This window comes from Notothenia rossii, assembly GCF_949606895.1.
Source record: "Notothenia rossii genome assembly, chromosome: 1".
NCBI classification, from domain to species: domain Eukaryota; kingdom Metazoa; phylum Chordata; class Actinopteri; order Perciformes; family Nototheniidae; genus Notothenia; species Notothenia rossii.
The window spans coordinates 11,088,453-11,104,504 of NC_136912.1; the positions used below are offsets into that span (position 1 = coordinate 11,088,453).

At 40.3% G+C, this 16,052-nt stretch overlaps 1 protein-coding gene across 1 annotated transcript; it reads left to right on the forward strand.

The window, feature by feature from the left end:
• Positions 1-6: 6 nt before the first annotated feature.
• On the forward strand, positions 7-15,433 carry vav1 (vav guanine nucleotide exchange factor 1). Its single transcript, XM_079665614.1, has 19 exons — positions 7-89; positions 427-522; positions 764-832; positions 1,532-1,618; positions 1,707-1,792; positions 1,886-2,021; positions 2,111-2,220; positions 6,725-6,826; positions 7,436-7,530; positions 7,664-7,686; positions 7,842-7,878; positions 8,065-8,201; positions 8,986-9,051; positions 9,530-9,561; positions 11,417-11,527; positions 12,460-12,547; positions 12,732-12,873; positions 14,563-14,714; positions 15,237-15,433. Exons 1-19 carry the CDS (start codon positions 78-80, stop codon positions 15,288-15,290), a joined length of 1,635 nt encoding a protein of 544 aa, XP_079521740.1. The 5' UTR covers positions 7-77; the 3' UTR covers positions 15,291-15,433.
• The last annotated feature ends 619 nt before the right edge of the window (positions 15,434-16,052 follow it).

The window sequence follows — 16,052 nt, forward strand, 5'->3', positions numbered from 1 at the left end:
ACGGTCATTACTGTAGTCAGGTGGAAACTGCAACAAAAACCCTGGATAAGCTTTCGACTACAAGAGAGGACATCAGAATGAAACTGGAGGTGAGGAAGACTTTCAAACACAGCAGCACAGGGGAAGTATAATTCTGCACAGAGCAGAAGTGTTTTTTGATTAAGGTACTGTATGGGGTATGGTTTCGGGTTGTTAACGGTTCATAATTGTACTGATTTATTCTGAATTAAGAAGATCATTATTATAATGATCTTCAGGGGAAAAGCTCTCTGGGCAGTGGTGGATTTTTTTTAGTTTAAGTACTGCATTTGGCCACAAGGAAAACAGGAGGGAAGGCCGGGTTTGTTGCACAACATCATCTAAACACAACATCTGTGGTTACTGCAGAAGTTTACTTCCTGTTTTCTCTCTCTTATTCTCTCCCAGGAGTGTTCAAACAGAGCAAATAGTCGACGGTTTTCTCTCAGAGATTTACTCATGGTCCCTATGCAGAGGGTCCTCAAATATCACCTGCTGTTACAGGTGTGTGTGTGTGTGTGTGTGTGTGTGTGTGTGTGTGTGTGTGTGTGTGTGTGTGTGTGTGTGTGTGTGTGTGTGTGTGTGTGTGTGTGTGTGTGTGTGTGTGTGTGTGTGTGTGTGTGTGTGTGTGTGTGTGTGTGTGTGTGTGTGTGTGTGTGTGTGTGTGTGTGTGTGTGTGTGTGTGTGTGTGTGTGAGTGATATCGATCTTCCAGTCTATCTATTAATCCTCTGTTTGTGCTCCAGGAGCTGCTGAAGCACACCACTGACGCTGCAGATAAGGAGAACCTCCGCACAGCTCTTGATGCCATGAGAGTAAGTATCTATGTATACTGTACAAAATTAAATTAAAATCCCCAATTAGATGATAAATTAAAAAAAGCTCGGGTCTCAATTAAACGCAGGTAAATATGAACATGTTACACATTGGAGGAGCCTGAGACCTGAGTTTTTCATTGCCATATCTACACTGTAGCTAATGACTATAAAGCATTGATAGGTCAGAGATTCTCCACAATTCATATGTTAATTTCCTTTTACAAAAATCATGAGCAATAGTTAAATTAATTCAGTTTATTGGCATGGTGAACCAAAGAGACTGTCTTTGAAGCGTACTTAAAGTCTGAATATGTGTCTGTTCCTCACAATTTAACATCGTATTCATTAAAAAAAAGTATATAGGATTTAAATGTGGTGATGTCAAGTCCATTGTGTCCACTGTTTGCTAAATTAACCATATTTAAACTAGGCAACAATATTTAGTTTTATTCCTGCACCATGTTGTTAATGACCTTGCTGCCCGCCTACAAATTAAAAGTTTTCCCACCTTTCTTTGTTCATAGTTTTCACCTCTTTCCCTTAATGTCTGAGTTTGTAGGAAAGATATTAAAGGCCTGTCGTATCTAGTGACCTTTCCCCGTTTGAATATGTTCAAAGATAGTAAATACCTTGGCTAATAATTGTAGATTTACAGTATTTAGGATATAACATTCTTCCATGTGTGTGTGTTTGCAGGACTTGGCGCAGTGTGTGAACGAGGTGAAGCGAGACAATGAGATCATCCGACAGATAACAACTTTCCAGTTGTCGATAGAAAACATGGTGAGGTTACATGTTTCACTTTTAATGTCTTTATTTTTTAATTAGATGTCTTTCTTCCTGACCATGCTCACTGTCCTCTGCTCTTCAGACTCAGTCTCTAGCTTTCTATGGTCGCCCTAAGATCGACGGAGAGCTGAAGATCTGCAGTCCTGAGAAAAAGTCTAAACAGGACAGGTGTGTGTGGTATTAGTCTCAGCGTGTTTTGTATTCATTTCAATTCCATGTATGTGATGTTTAGTTTAATCTGTGTGTTTGGTTGTCCTTCAGGTATGCATTCCTCTTCGACAAGGCCATGTTCATCTGTAAGAAGAAGGGCGGAGAGACGTTTGAGCTAAAGGAGATCGTTGAACTACAGCACTACCAGATACGAGACGAAGCGGCAGGAGAAAAGGACAACAAGAAGGTCTTTCTGCTACTCTGTGACATCAGGCACACCACACAGTTCATCCATTAGGCGTGCGTAGAGCTAACAGTGTGTGTGTTGGTCCACAGTGGTCCTATGTGTTCCTCCTGCTGGACTGCTACGGGAAGTGTGGATACGACTTGTTCTTCAAAACCAGAGAACTGAAGAAGAAATGGCTGGAGCAGTTTGAGATGGCTCAGTAAGTTACACACATGCACACACACATGGAAATACACACTCTGAATTCTGGACACATATTAGACTAAAAAGGATCTCCCCTCTCTCTCCTCTCTCCCTCTCTCTCAATTCAATTCAATTCAATTCAATAGCTTTATTAGCATGACCATATTTACATACAGTATTGCCAAAGCTCTGTATAGTTGCAACATCTATAGAAAAATACCCACAAATAACAAAAAAACAGAAATAAACAAACTGCAAAGAACTACAGGATTACAGATCATTTCATTCAGATACTACGTTAAGTAAGGGATAATGTGCTGCGACGCAGGCATTATGGGGAAAAGAACACCGACAGGCTGATCAGGAGCCCGAGGCGAAGCGGAGGGATCTAGATCGGCATGAAGGTGTTCTTTTCCCCATAAGGACCAAGTCGCTGCACATTATCCCGCTTATTACATGGCCACATTCTCAACAAAGTAACGTTATGACTCCCACTATTAATTTAAATGCTTTTATGGATTTAGAAAATGATTTTATTGATTTAAAAAATAGTTGTATTGATTTAAATTGACATGCATCCGCTAAGAAAAATAGTCCGTTGTTACTGTTTGAACTAACGTAGCAACGGCAGGAACTGCTTCGATAGCGTTTTTGAGGAGCTTTTTGATTACAGATTTGAAAACATCGCTGCTTGCTTTAAAAGTAGCACAATTCATTATGTCAAACCTTGGAAAGTATCTAGATATCCCTGCCCTAATGCCAAAGTAACTGCACACTGAATATGTGTCTCCGTTAGATGTCTATGTCTGGACCGCTGCGTAAAAGGAGGGTTTTTGCCCGTTACTTCTCCGCTGTTTTCTTGTCGCTCTTGTCTTATCAGTTAGAAAAGCAGTTTGCTTTTCGGCCAAACTGTATACCAGGGGTACTCAAATACAAATGTTAAAGGTCCAAAAAAATGTTTTTAATAAGACAAAGGTCCGATGATTACGGTCATTCAACATTTTAAACAATTGCAACAAGATTCTTAACACGAGGTTGCAAAAACAAAAATAATCTGTGTGCAGCAGTTTTCATTGTTATTGCGTCTGTGCTTGATCCCTCAGAGTCGCAGAGCTGCGCAGTTATGAATAAAGGCAGCCGCACCCTCTTTCATTCAGCATTCCCATCATTGCTTTATAAATGTCTTGCCCCCTTCTGTGTCCACTGAGGTTCGTCAGGCCCAACTCATCTTCAACAAACTCCCCCTTTGCCTCATCATAAAAACTCACAAACACCAGCAACTGAGCATTGTCAGTGGTGTCAGTGGACTCATCCTCAGCTAAGGAAATGCACTGTGCATTTTGTATTCCATCACAAAGCTGATTAATCAAATCACCAGCCAGTATTTATGTTCTTCTGGTTGCTGTGGAATCTGAGAGGGGGATTTGCTTTATTTGACCTGTTATTTCCTCTTTTTGTTTGCCTTCAAACATGGTCTCCATCACTTCAGTCATGCATTATTTTATACTTCAGTTATTATCCAGTGGAAAGTCCTTACCTACTGGCCTAGTTAAAAAAAAGTGGTTACTTTTTTTTGGCTGGGCAGTGTAGTTTTACACACCGTCTTATTTGACTTTCTCAGGACTTAGAACAGTTTTTTGGGGGCAGACCCCCACAAAGAAAAAACACGTAAGGTCATCATCTTAACAGTTTTGTATGCTCATCCCGTGAGCAGAGCATCATGTCTATTACAGCTGAATGCCGCGATTACCATTTTGTTCAGCAAAACGCCTCACCAAATTAGTAAGATCCAAAGCTTTAGTGCGTTTTGATTCAATGAACAGCCATGGATTCAATGTACAGCCAAACTTGACAGTCTCTTCTCTGTCATTGTAGACCGCAAATACCTCATTCCTTCAGTACTTAGGTCCGAATCAGTCTATGGTCCGAATGCTTCTCGTTTTGCGCCGTACCGTTCAAATGAAATCGCCGCCAATCATATTTCAACGCTCGCGCCATGGGTTGACGTGCGTTACAAGACGTGTGTCTTGTGCTGCATTCACTTGCACTCGGACATTAGAGACGTTCTCTCATAAATGTCCGATGAGCCACAACTTTTCTTTCAAAACAAAGCTGCCAACTGGGGTGGCAGCGCCTATTTTTAGGGTGGCAGTTGCCACCCCATGCCGCCCCGGGGTCCCCGGTAGGTGAAACTAGGCTGCTAGCTACAGTACAGATGCAACTAGATGAGCTGTTAACTCTCGCTCTGACTTTTTTTTTTTTAAACACACATTTTTCCCACCCGCATTCCGCGAAGACCCGCCCTACTGTGCCTCTGATTCGCAGAGTGTTGGTGGGGGGGAAAAAACGCTGACGGGATGCTGAATGTGATTGGACCAATGCATTGACAGACACACACAGACACACACAGACAGACAGACAGATAGAGCGCTGTTTGTACACAGCGGAGAATTTTGACTCGTTGCGTTGTCTCAAAAATAACACAGATAATACAGATAATACATATGAAAAGTATAATTTCGCTCAGAGTCCAGAGACAGTTGTCGTTCGGTCCGGATCCGGACCGGAGTCCGGACTTTGAGGATGCCTGCTGTATACAGTTAAATCGAACGGAGTTGTTTGTGCAGATGTGAGTGTCCTTAACAACGGTCAATAAGTCCTTGACAGCGGTCTGTCTGTTCGGTATTAACAACGTGTCACGTGTTCTGAATTGACCAATCAAAATCGAGTATTCAACTAAGCCATTTAATAATACAAAATAGAATATGATACCGTATATACACAAGATATATAAGATTTGAGACCTGGTGTATCTGCTCATTCCGGTTCCCTCAAGCTGTGGCAGGCAGAGAAAGATAGAAGCCTCTCTCTCTCTCTCCCTCCCTCTCTCCCTCTCTCTCCCTCTCTCCCTCTCTCTCTATCTCCCTCCCTCTCCCCCTCTCTCTCTCTCCCCCTCTCTCTCTTTCTCGCTCTCTCTCTCCCTCTCTCCCTCTCTCTCTATCTCCCTCCCTCTCTCTCTCTCTCTCCCTCTCTCTCTCTCTCTCTCTCTCTCTCTCTCTCTCTCTCTCTCCTCACCTCTCCCCTCTCTCTTGGCTATTGGCCTTCATAGAGCCTCATATCATTGATAGCACATCTGATGTTACAGCATTTCTTTTTAAATGCTGATTCCTGCAATCTTCAGATGTGATATGGAAAATCTTCAAGCTGCTATGATCTTTTTACAATAATAATAAAACAAATGACTGAATAATAAGAGAAGTTGCTTTGAGGGACGAAGCAGAGACCAAAAACTGTGTTAAAGGAGAATAAATGTTTGTTATTTGTATTTTCCTATTTCCTATCACAATAGGTAGAGCAATGTTATATTATAAAAAGGAAAGGAAAGGGTCCATTATATAATGTTGTGAGAGAGGGTCCGGGTTCCTTGTACATGTGATGTGTTGGTGTTTTTTTGTTTTCTTTCCGTTAACTGTCAAGTGGGAAATAAGTATTTTTTTGTGCTTTTCTTATTATCCTAAGATACTGTTATGTTTGGCTGTGAACACGTTTGTCTGTGAAAAAGGAATATGAAGGACAGATCATCTATTTCTATTTATTTATTTATTTTTTAGAAAGGGGAAGGTAATATAAGATTTTTTTTCTTCTTCCTGCTCCTTTTCGGTCAATGGTGTGTTTATAGAGACATGTTTTGTTAACGATTATCATACTTTAAGATGTGCATACGATGAACGGAACAAATTAATGAAAAATGTACCCTATAAGTACATTTAATATGCTATTATTTGAAAGGATCATTCAGTAAATATTATCAAGAGAAACTGAATGAGTTGAGGTTGCTGTTGACAGAGAATGACTTGCAGTGTTAACTCTGTTGCCTCCTCTCAGTGTGCAGTTTTGCTGATTGCTCAACCATAGAGGAAATGCACATCACTGGTTATTGGCAAACTGCCTTGTGTTGCTGACATTGGCTTGAAAACAACAAGTGTTTTACTTTCTTTAAAGATGATGAAAAATATCACTCGTCACCGGCTTGAGCTTCAATATCAGGATCCATGTATTTATGATCCTTGCAAGAATGGAAGTAGTCATCACATACAGAGCATATGGTTCAACTAGCTCCTGAACAGAGTCCTTCACATGCTGATATACAAGAGTATCACAGTCACAAGATGTAGAATACCGGTTTAAAGCAGTATTCAATGTTTAGTTCAGATTAGCTAAGGCCCACGTAAGCAATAAACATGCTTGTCATATGTCTATCTCCATAGAGGCTGAATCATCATGTTAATCACATAGCTATCATATGCTAAAACAGTGTGTCCGGATGCTCTTCTAGGTAACCATACTTCCTGTCACGTACACAGCTACGTAAGGCCTTTGTTATCCTGTGCTGCTCTGATATTAGAAGAGTACATTCAGTATTTTCCCAACAAAAGACAGATAACCTGCCAGTGAAAACTAGCTTTATGAATGCTTGTTATCCCAGTGTTTCTGAAAACAGTTATACGTCATGTCTGCAGGTCGAATATGTGCCCAGATAACTCCACAGCCAACAACCACGACTTCCAGATGCACTGCTTCGAGGGAACCACCTGCTGCAAGGCCTGCTCCATGCTGTTAAGGTACTTTGTCTCACCAGCTGTTTCTTGACATTTCTTCTCTTAAAACGTCACTTATTATGCAAAATCCACTTGTTCATGTCTCTTCTACATCAACATGTGTCCCCTCTGTGGAAAGAGATTCTGAAAGTTTCAGGAAAAAATATTCTCTCACTTTTTGTCCTGATCCATTTATATAAAAACCTGTCTGAAAATGAGTTGATCAGATTTTGGCCACTTTATGATGTCATAACAATGTTTTGGCTTGTGTAACCATTAGCCAATCACCAACCAAGATACCCCCCCCCCCCCACACCTTATCACCTGAATCTCCTCCTAGAGCACCATTGTGTTCTTTTTAACCAAATCTCTCTCAGAGGGGCGTGGGGAGGGGCTCCTTATTTTCATCTAAAGTAACAGACAGAGAATCAGCACTTTTGAAACAGGGCTGAAACAGAGGGGATTATGGGTAATGCTGCAATGATCTGTTTGGTGTTTGGAGCCAAACACTTCAGAGACATGTTCTGTATACATCTGAGACTTTTAATATAATGATGAAAAACAGTATAATAGGAGACCTTTAACTCTAATTATTTGATTATCTGTCTGAATCTCTCCACCTGTCGTCTGCAGAGGGATATTCTTCCAGGGCTATCGCTGCACTCGCTGTAAAATGGCTGCACATAAAGAGTGTTTGGGCAGGGTCCCCGCCTGCGGCCGAAACTCAGGTCTGTTTGCGTGCATGTGATCGTGTTAAGATAATACATGAGTTTACTGTGAATATCACACGTTTGCATAATTAGAACTGTTCCACGAATAATCCTGATAATAACTTCTCTCATTGACTGTTCTCTCTGACAGATCATTCCGGTACTTTGAAGAAGGTAAGACTACATACATCTTTGATTTTGTGGATGTTTGTAATATTGTTTTATCTCACTTCTCTCTATCTTACATGTCAAATTGTATATCCTTTTTCTATTTAATTTGTGATAACAGAATACAATAACTCCAGTTTGTTTGTGTTTTGCTGCTCCAGCATAAAGCACAGAGATCCTCCGGACAATCCAGCGCTGGTAAGAAATAATACATGTTTTTAATATTAAGTTAATATTGTTAATAAAAACCTTCTATTTTACATAAATGTTACATGAAGGTCAAATTATTGCATTGCCTGTCAGACGTCCTTCCTCAGGTCTCAACGCCTCCTTCTTCCTCCTTCTTCCTCCTTCCTCCTTCTTCCTCCTTCTTCCCCCTCTCAGGATTTCCAAAGATGGAGGCGTCTCAGGAGTATTATGGGGTGCCGCCGCCCCCCGTGGGCTTCGGCCAGCCGCTCCAACTCTCCAAAGGTGACATCATCGAGCTGACCCGGGCGGATGCTGAGCTGCCGTGGTGGGAGGTAGCGTTAAAACCCAAAATCAAGCTTCTACACTCTGTATTCTGAAGGCTGGGTGGGGGGCACACATTATTCTGTCATGTTTCCTGTGGTTAAGTGTAGGTGTGAGATGCTTTTGTGTCTTTCAGTTTGTTTTGTGTTTTTCCTCTCTGCACCTCGTTCCACTTCCTCCCTCGTGTTCAAGCAGAATTCCACTGTGCGATTCATTTGAACGGGTTTTGTTTTGAAAACCAAAACCACCTCATCGCTGCTTTGGTTTCAGGGTTTTTGTGAATGTCGTCACTTATGACGTTGGAAAAACATCTATTTCTCACACTTGATCTGTCAGTTATTTGCTATGGCACAAGGAAGCAATTTAGATTTTGTTGTTAACTATTGGTTTGATCAAGTATTCATTAGAAACATCAATATTTGATATTCACCCCAAAACTGTGTGGTTTTTACAAAAGATCAATTCACAATGATTAGAAATATTTTTGAAATTTGAATTAATGTAAAATATTAAGTATGTTTATGAATATTGTAAGTGATGTAGGGTCGTTGTTGTTAAGGGATAATCACGCAAACAATGGGTTTCTGCGTATGATTTATCTAATGTTTAACACTTTCATGTTTTGCACTTCCTTAATTAACCCCGCATACTAATTTAGCTTAAATTGCCTCAATATTAACTAACTGCATAACGTTCTTTCCTTGGGCTGGATTTGTTTATAAGTTATACGTTTGATGTTGATTTGATAACTCATGTATCTGTTTCAATGACAGCTTAGTTGTGTGTGTCCCTCAGGGAAGAAACATGTCTGTTGGTCAGATGGGATGGTTCCCCTCCCAAAAGGTCCACCCCTACGTCCCCGTGAGTAAACACACCGTGAGGGGTTACAGATATCTTAGCGAACGTTTGCTCTTACACTTTCACCTTAAAAAGCAAACACATCAGACTTTACATTGTCGCTCCTTTATTCTGGAGGGCTTTTGTCATGTATCATTCATAGCTTGATTTATATCACACTTTCCCCCTAAAAACATGACTTTTCTTATGGCTGTTTTCTCAAAACTACATTTTTATTTCTGGAAATCTAGCAAATGTTCACTGTTTACATATTCAACATAACATATCAAAAGACTTGTAGAGAAATAATGGACTACGTCGTCAGCTGGAGAAGTTAGAGGTTCCTCCTAGTTTATAAAAACTAATTTAGATTGCAGCAATTGACCATTTCACAGACTGAAACCAATAGCAGTTAACAGTTGTTTATCTGAAATGAAGAACTGATAGCACCACGACCACAGACCTTTAGCTTTAACATCTGTCTGATCTCACCCTTTCCCAGAGGCAGACCCCGGACCTGTCTTCAACCATTTGGTGAGTCTCTACAGGAACCAAAGCTCAACGCTTAACTTCCTCCTGTGTGTGCAGTGCAGAAGGCCTGTTAGCACTACAGAGCTGATACAGCAAACACTTACTGTCACAAAAACAGAACCAGATACTGAAAAGTGCTGAAAGCAGCTTTGGGGAAACTGTGGCCATTTCTCAATCGCGAGGATACTGTATTGGTAGTCGCATACTTCCAAGTCACTTCCTTCAGAAACGAAGCAAGTATACTTCCAAGCCACGGCTTCGGAAAACGAAGAAGAATGGAACAGGCTAACAAGTGTGCCACTCTCTCTAACGGTTTCAACATAAACTGTGCCGAAAATAAATACCTCACGATGTCTATCTAATTATGAACTTGCTTTACTTTCACGAAACACATTTTTGGTGATAACAAATGCAACAAAGTAACATATTTACCAACAAATGTTCTACGCCACTACATACTTACATTTAAATGTGTGCTGCGCTGCGTCAGTTCAGCCATTCTCCGCAAGGGTTTTTGAAATTGGTCCGTGCGCTAAGCATTGTGGGGATTTGAAGGACGCGAAGTCTACCCATGTGCAGCCTCGAAATGACCCCCAAACCAAGGACGTGGCTTTGGTGGAATTCCAAGTACGCTGGAGATTGGAACAGTCCTTCGGCGGCACTCGATGACGTAGTATCCTTGAAATATTTGCTTGGAAGCCAGTTTCCTCGCGATTGAGAAACGGCCAGTATCATTGTGGCGCTGATGCAGGGACACAGGAAGGGGGGGGTGCTGAGGGGGCTGCAGCACCCCCATCTGTTGGCGGCGAGTTAGGGTTCGGCGAGTTACTATTTTTGAGTTAGCATTTTAGTGTAAGCAGTCTATAAAAAGCTTCACTATATAAGAGAAAGTGATAATGCAGTGTGCTTCTTCTGTTGCTCTGCTATGGAAAGAAGTTTGTCAGTGCAGATAAGATCAGGGATGGGAGTTTTGTGAAAGCAGGGTTTAACAACTAGCGAAAGGCAGGGGAAACATTTAGGGAGCATGAGAAGTCCCATCAACACACAGGCCATCAACAAACTGGCAGCATTCAAATGAACACAGATGAATGCACTGCTCTCACAAGCTAAAGACCAAATGACTGCATTTAATATGAAGTTATTATACAGGGCCGCCCCTCCCTACACGCGGATGGGGCCTCATTTTGCGGAGGGAGCCTCCTCTGAAGCGCAAACGCGGCGCACCAGTGTAGCGCGCCACAGTTTTGCCGCTGCGAGGCACCACTAAAACCCCCCCACCGCACCCGCACCCACAACTCTGACTGACTTCCCGTGTTCCTGCGCTGATGGGCATGTATCCCGATCATACATCTTAATAGTAACACTATTTTTCTAACTCTTTAAGACTCAAACAGCTTCAAATAACACTATATACAGTAAAAAAACATAGCGTGATTCGTGAATACCAGGTTTTGGCAAAAGTCACCATGTATGATTTGAAAGTAGATACTTTAGTGCCACCTGGTGGTAACATCAAGTATGACACTGGAGTAAACAACAACACTAATGTACACAAAAACTGCACCACTTCTCACAAAAGCGTACTTAATCAGAGTGTTTTCGGAAGATGTGGAAGTCACAATAAATAATTATAAAAACACTTTGTTGATGTATTTTCTAACAACTCCAACTCATTTCTGGGCACCCATGACTGTGTATAAACATAATGTAAATTAATAGGAAATTAGAAATGTCTTTATAGCTTCGTACAACTACATTATAGTGTGTTTTTACCGTGTTATTGCAGAACTGGGTAACTGTTATTGAAACAGACCTTTCATTGTGTGATTCTGTTTTAACGTTGTGATCCTCGCTGAAGGTTTGCTGGGAACATGGACAGAACCGCTGCCAAAAACCTGCTGCTGTCCCGGTCTGATGGGACGTTCCTCGTGCGGCAGAAAGATGGAGGAGAGTTTGCAATCAGCATCAAGTAAGCCTTCGCAGACTCATCAGTGAAAATAATTTCATCTAGTGAAAATGTTACTTTAAGATTGAAGATGCCCTCTTTAGTATTAACTGCTTTGGTCATTTACAGGCCAATGGTTGCTAGGTTAAACCTGCACTAAATTTGGTTTAAAAACTGTATTTTTTAAAGATAATAATAATAATAATAATAATAATGCATTTATTTTATAAGGCGCCTTTCAAGGCACTCAAGGTCGCCGTACAACAAGGTTAAAAACAATTTTTACAAACATAGTTAAAAGCAAAACACAGTTTAAAAACATAACTACTAAAAACATACAGCTTGATGATGTCGCTAGATGTCTCTTTACATGCAGTATCATATTGTTTCAACACCATTTCAATGATTTCAATGTAAAGCAGGTCTTAACCAACATGATGAAACATAGTAATTGAGATATAGTCGGGGAAAAAAGTCTATTCGTAACTCTGATTGATCAGTTGACAGAATATTTTGTGTAATAATCTTATAATCATTTAAAATACCTTTAAAGCTATAGTTCACAAATGTATCTGTGTCCAGTTTCTAAGCAATACAAAATGATTTTTTTTCCAACTTCAATTCAAAGAAACATCATATGCTCTGGTAACTTATGATATCATTATTATTGTCCTTTGAAATGATTGTTGGTTGTCTGTAGCCCAGAAGTCTTTAATCATTGCCTGAACAAACCTAGCGATGTAGCCCAGCTTTGACCTGCAAACCGGATCTCACTCTGTTAACATGACATGTCCAAATACATTCTCACACAAATTGCTGGGTTTCTATGAGCCGAAGTATCACTTCCTCTCAAAAGCAGGAAAATACATTTTCTCAAACAAAGGATTATGAGAGTCATATGTTTTTTGCAGAAGTAGAAAAGTTTTTTTTCTTCTCTCCACAACCTGCTCTTCCAGGTTCAACATGGACATCCGACACATTAAGATCACGTCCACTGACGGCCTGTATCGCATCAATGAGAAGAAAGCCTTCAAGGGAATAATCGTAAGTCTTTCAGACCTAAAAAAGGATGACACTGACTGGTGATAAAACTAAAAACGTACCCTTTACATGAAATCATATTTTATCTTCTTAAACCACATCAAATATTCGGTCTCATATGTTCCTCTCCTTCTCCTCTCCTTCTCCTCTCCTTCTCCTCCTGCTTGTGGTCTTCTTCCTGCATTAGGAGATGATTCAGTTTTACCAGCAGAACTCTCTGAAGGAGTATTTCAAGGATGTGGATACCACGCTGCTCACGCCTTTCAAACAGCCGGAGCAAAGCAACTCGTCGAACAACGCACAAAACGCCACACCAAACACCACACCGGGTACAGTACGTCTATATTACCTCACATTCCTTACTACGATCCTGTTCAAGGAATAGTTTGAAGATTTGGAAATGACTGGTTTATTCCCGACAGTCAAACGAAAATACAGACACCACAGTCATGAGAGCCATATAGATATTTGCATCAAAGTCTTTGCAAGAAAGCGGTTAAGATAATTTACTAGAATGTTCAACTCTTCTATTAAGCTTATCCATGATGGCGGTTCCCAACAGAACAAACCATGGTGAAGCTTCTTTCCATTGTTAAATATGTATTTAACAATCTCCTGTTGAAACAATCTGCTAGAAAAACTCGACTTCAACCACTTTTAGAAAATAAACTAAAGACTGATTTGTTATTGACTGCTTTTAACAAAAAAAGTGCAATCAGTGGTTGATTTGCTCTGAAATTGTACTTTAATTTGGTCTTTTATTATTAATTGAATCTTTATAAAAAGTGAAAGAATAAAAGAGTTTAAAATAAAATCTTCATTGAAAAATAAATTGGATTTACTATTTTTCTCTTATCATTATGTGATACACCTTGATCCGCCTCTCTGTATAAAATCAGAATCAGAAACAGGTTTATTATACCTAGGTTTACACGTACGAAGAATTTGACATGTGTGGTGGTGTCCGGCAGCTTGTACTGTGAGCCATAGGGTCGACGGTTCAAGTCCCCGACCAGACCTAAATATGGAGTGTGGACTTCTACTTGGGGAGGTCCAACCTCCTGCCCTGCCGTGGTTCCCTTGAGCAAGGCACCGGACACCCCCCTTTCCCCTCACTCCCATTGCTCCCCAGGTGCTGTGCAATAGCTACCCACTGCTCCTAGTACTAGACTCCTGGTACTAGGATGGGTTAAAAGCAGAGAACACATTTCCCTGTGTGTGCTGTGTGACCATTAAAGAGGGGTTTCATCCCTCCCAATTCTAATTCTAATACATACAAGTAAAACAAGAATTAAAAACACAGGTAGAGAACTAGAAAAATATAAAAAACAATAAAAAATATAGTAAAATATAACAGTATTTACATTGCAATGGAATGGAGTAAGAAGGTATAAAATATGGAATAAAAATCGGCAGTAATAATATTAATAACTAGAAAAGGCATTTCCTGCTGAAAATACGTGCAAATTCTGTAAGCTGCGCACACTTGTTGCTGAACTTTGCTGAAAATGCAGAGAAAGCTGAATATTTGAAAAGCTGATAAACAATCATGTTTAAATGTGATGTGCAATAGTTTAAGTATAGTTGATACATCTCCACTAAGTATGTGTTATCCTGCAATAACTAGCTGATAAATTGTAGTAAGGTATAAAGATATTAACATGATGACTGTCGGAATGGAACCGGCAACCTTATAATTGAGAGACCAATGCAGTAACACAGAGCCACAGTCACACCTGGTAATAGGTGGCTGGGTGTTTTAAAGTATATGCCTTTTTAATAATGTAGTTATGCTGTATTTGTTCTTAAATGTCTTTTGCTTTTAATCTGTAAAGCACTTTGAATCGCCACGTGCTGAAAAGTGCTATATAAATAAAATTGCCTTGCCTTGCCTTAAAGGGTACATGAACAGTGGGGGCTTGAATGTGTTGCACAGCATTCACAGTAATTAAAAAAACAGATATTGGTGTACATTGTGTGCAATCTGATCTATAAAGCAACCTGCCTTGCTTCAACAGGAGGCAGTCTGAAGTGTTTGGGCGTGGTCCGGGCCCGGTACGACTTCTCCCCCAGAGACCGCTCGGAGCTGTCGCTACGGGAGGGAGACACCATCAAGATCATCTCCAAGAAGGGCCATAGCGGGTGGTGGAAGGGAGAGGTGTACGGCCGGGTGAGGAGGAAAACACATACAGATAAAAAACACAAGCAAATTAAAAACCTCTCTTTTTAATATGGATTTTTTTTAAACTTTCAATTCTCACTAGGTCCATGTTTTACTGTATATTTTTCAGTGTGCTTTTACTTAACATATTTAATTTTTTTTTTAAATTATTTTATTTTAACACATGTAGATGTTTTATCTTGTTCTGTATTCATTTTAATATTATATTAAATATATTGTTGTGTTTTCTATAAAGCACTTTGGGCTGCTTTGTGCATGAAAGGTGCTACACAAATAAAGTGTATTATTATTATTATTATTATTATTATTATTATTATTATTATTTAGAGGTTCTGAGGTGTCTTGTCTTACCAGCTACTACTTACCTGTATATCACTTTTTATCTTTAATTGTATTATTCTTGTGTAAATCTGTAATCTGTTTCGCTCTCACTCTGTTGCTGCTTAAACTCATGAATTTCCCATGGGGATTAATAAAGGTCCATCTCATCTTACTCTCCTTTGGTTCAAGGTGGGGTTCTTTCCAGCCAACTATGTGGAGGAGGATTGCTCCGACTACTGCTGACGAGGCTCCACAGGAGGAGTGTGGAGCCATACTTGTGGATGACTGTGTGATACCTGCCTTCCACACATCAACCTTTATGCACGAGAGATATACTGTGATTTGATGACTGTCATGTGATGTGAATAAAACCTTTCTTTAACTGACATGATGAGCGTCTGGTTATTGCACTAAAGCAGTTTCTCAAACGTTACACCCAGATGTGATTGATGAACATCTCATTTCAAAACAACAAGAAAGATAAGAAAAAAGATCATTCGGATTTTAAAGGTCCCATGTCGTGGCCATTTCTACTGATCATAATTCCATTGTTGAGGTCTACTAAAATAGATTTATACTGTGCAATTTTTCAAACTCACAGTGGTTTCTCATACAGCATGTCTGTATGTGTATTCATCGGTAATCACTCTCTGTCCTAAACGGCTTGTTGAAGCTCCTGCCCCCCCTCCCTGTGAGCCCAGTGTGCTCTGATTGGTCGCGACGTTGAGAGGCTCGTTGCTGCAAGGAGCGGACAGATTTCCGGGTCGGCGATACAGCGAGAACAAGCGAAACTCATCCTGAGCACACACAAACACTCACAGCCGAAGTAAAAACAATAAGTGTGGCTTGATATTGAGTAAGTAAGCGTTGTAAACCTTTTTGGTTTACAACGCTGTGAGAATGGGTCTGCTGAGAGCATTTCTCCGTGATCCCAACTTAGCAACCCGAAAAACATTAACCCATTTAAACAGTCATGGTTGATACCTTGTTTTTTTTAAACATCAC

Bases quoted from the DNA above. Each gene is read 5' to 3' on its own strand.
- vav1 (XM_079665614.1), top strand. The intron at 2,022-2,110 runs GTCTTTCTGCTA...GTTGGTCCACAG, and splicing joins GAGAAAAGGACAACAAGAAG to TGGTCCTATGTGTTCCTCCT. The intron at 7,531-7,663 runs GTCTGTTTGCGT...TCTCTCTGACAG, and splicing joins CGCCTGCGGCCGAAACTCAG to ATCATTCCGGTACTTTGAAG.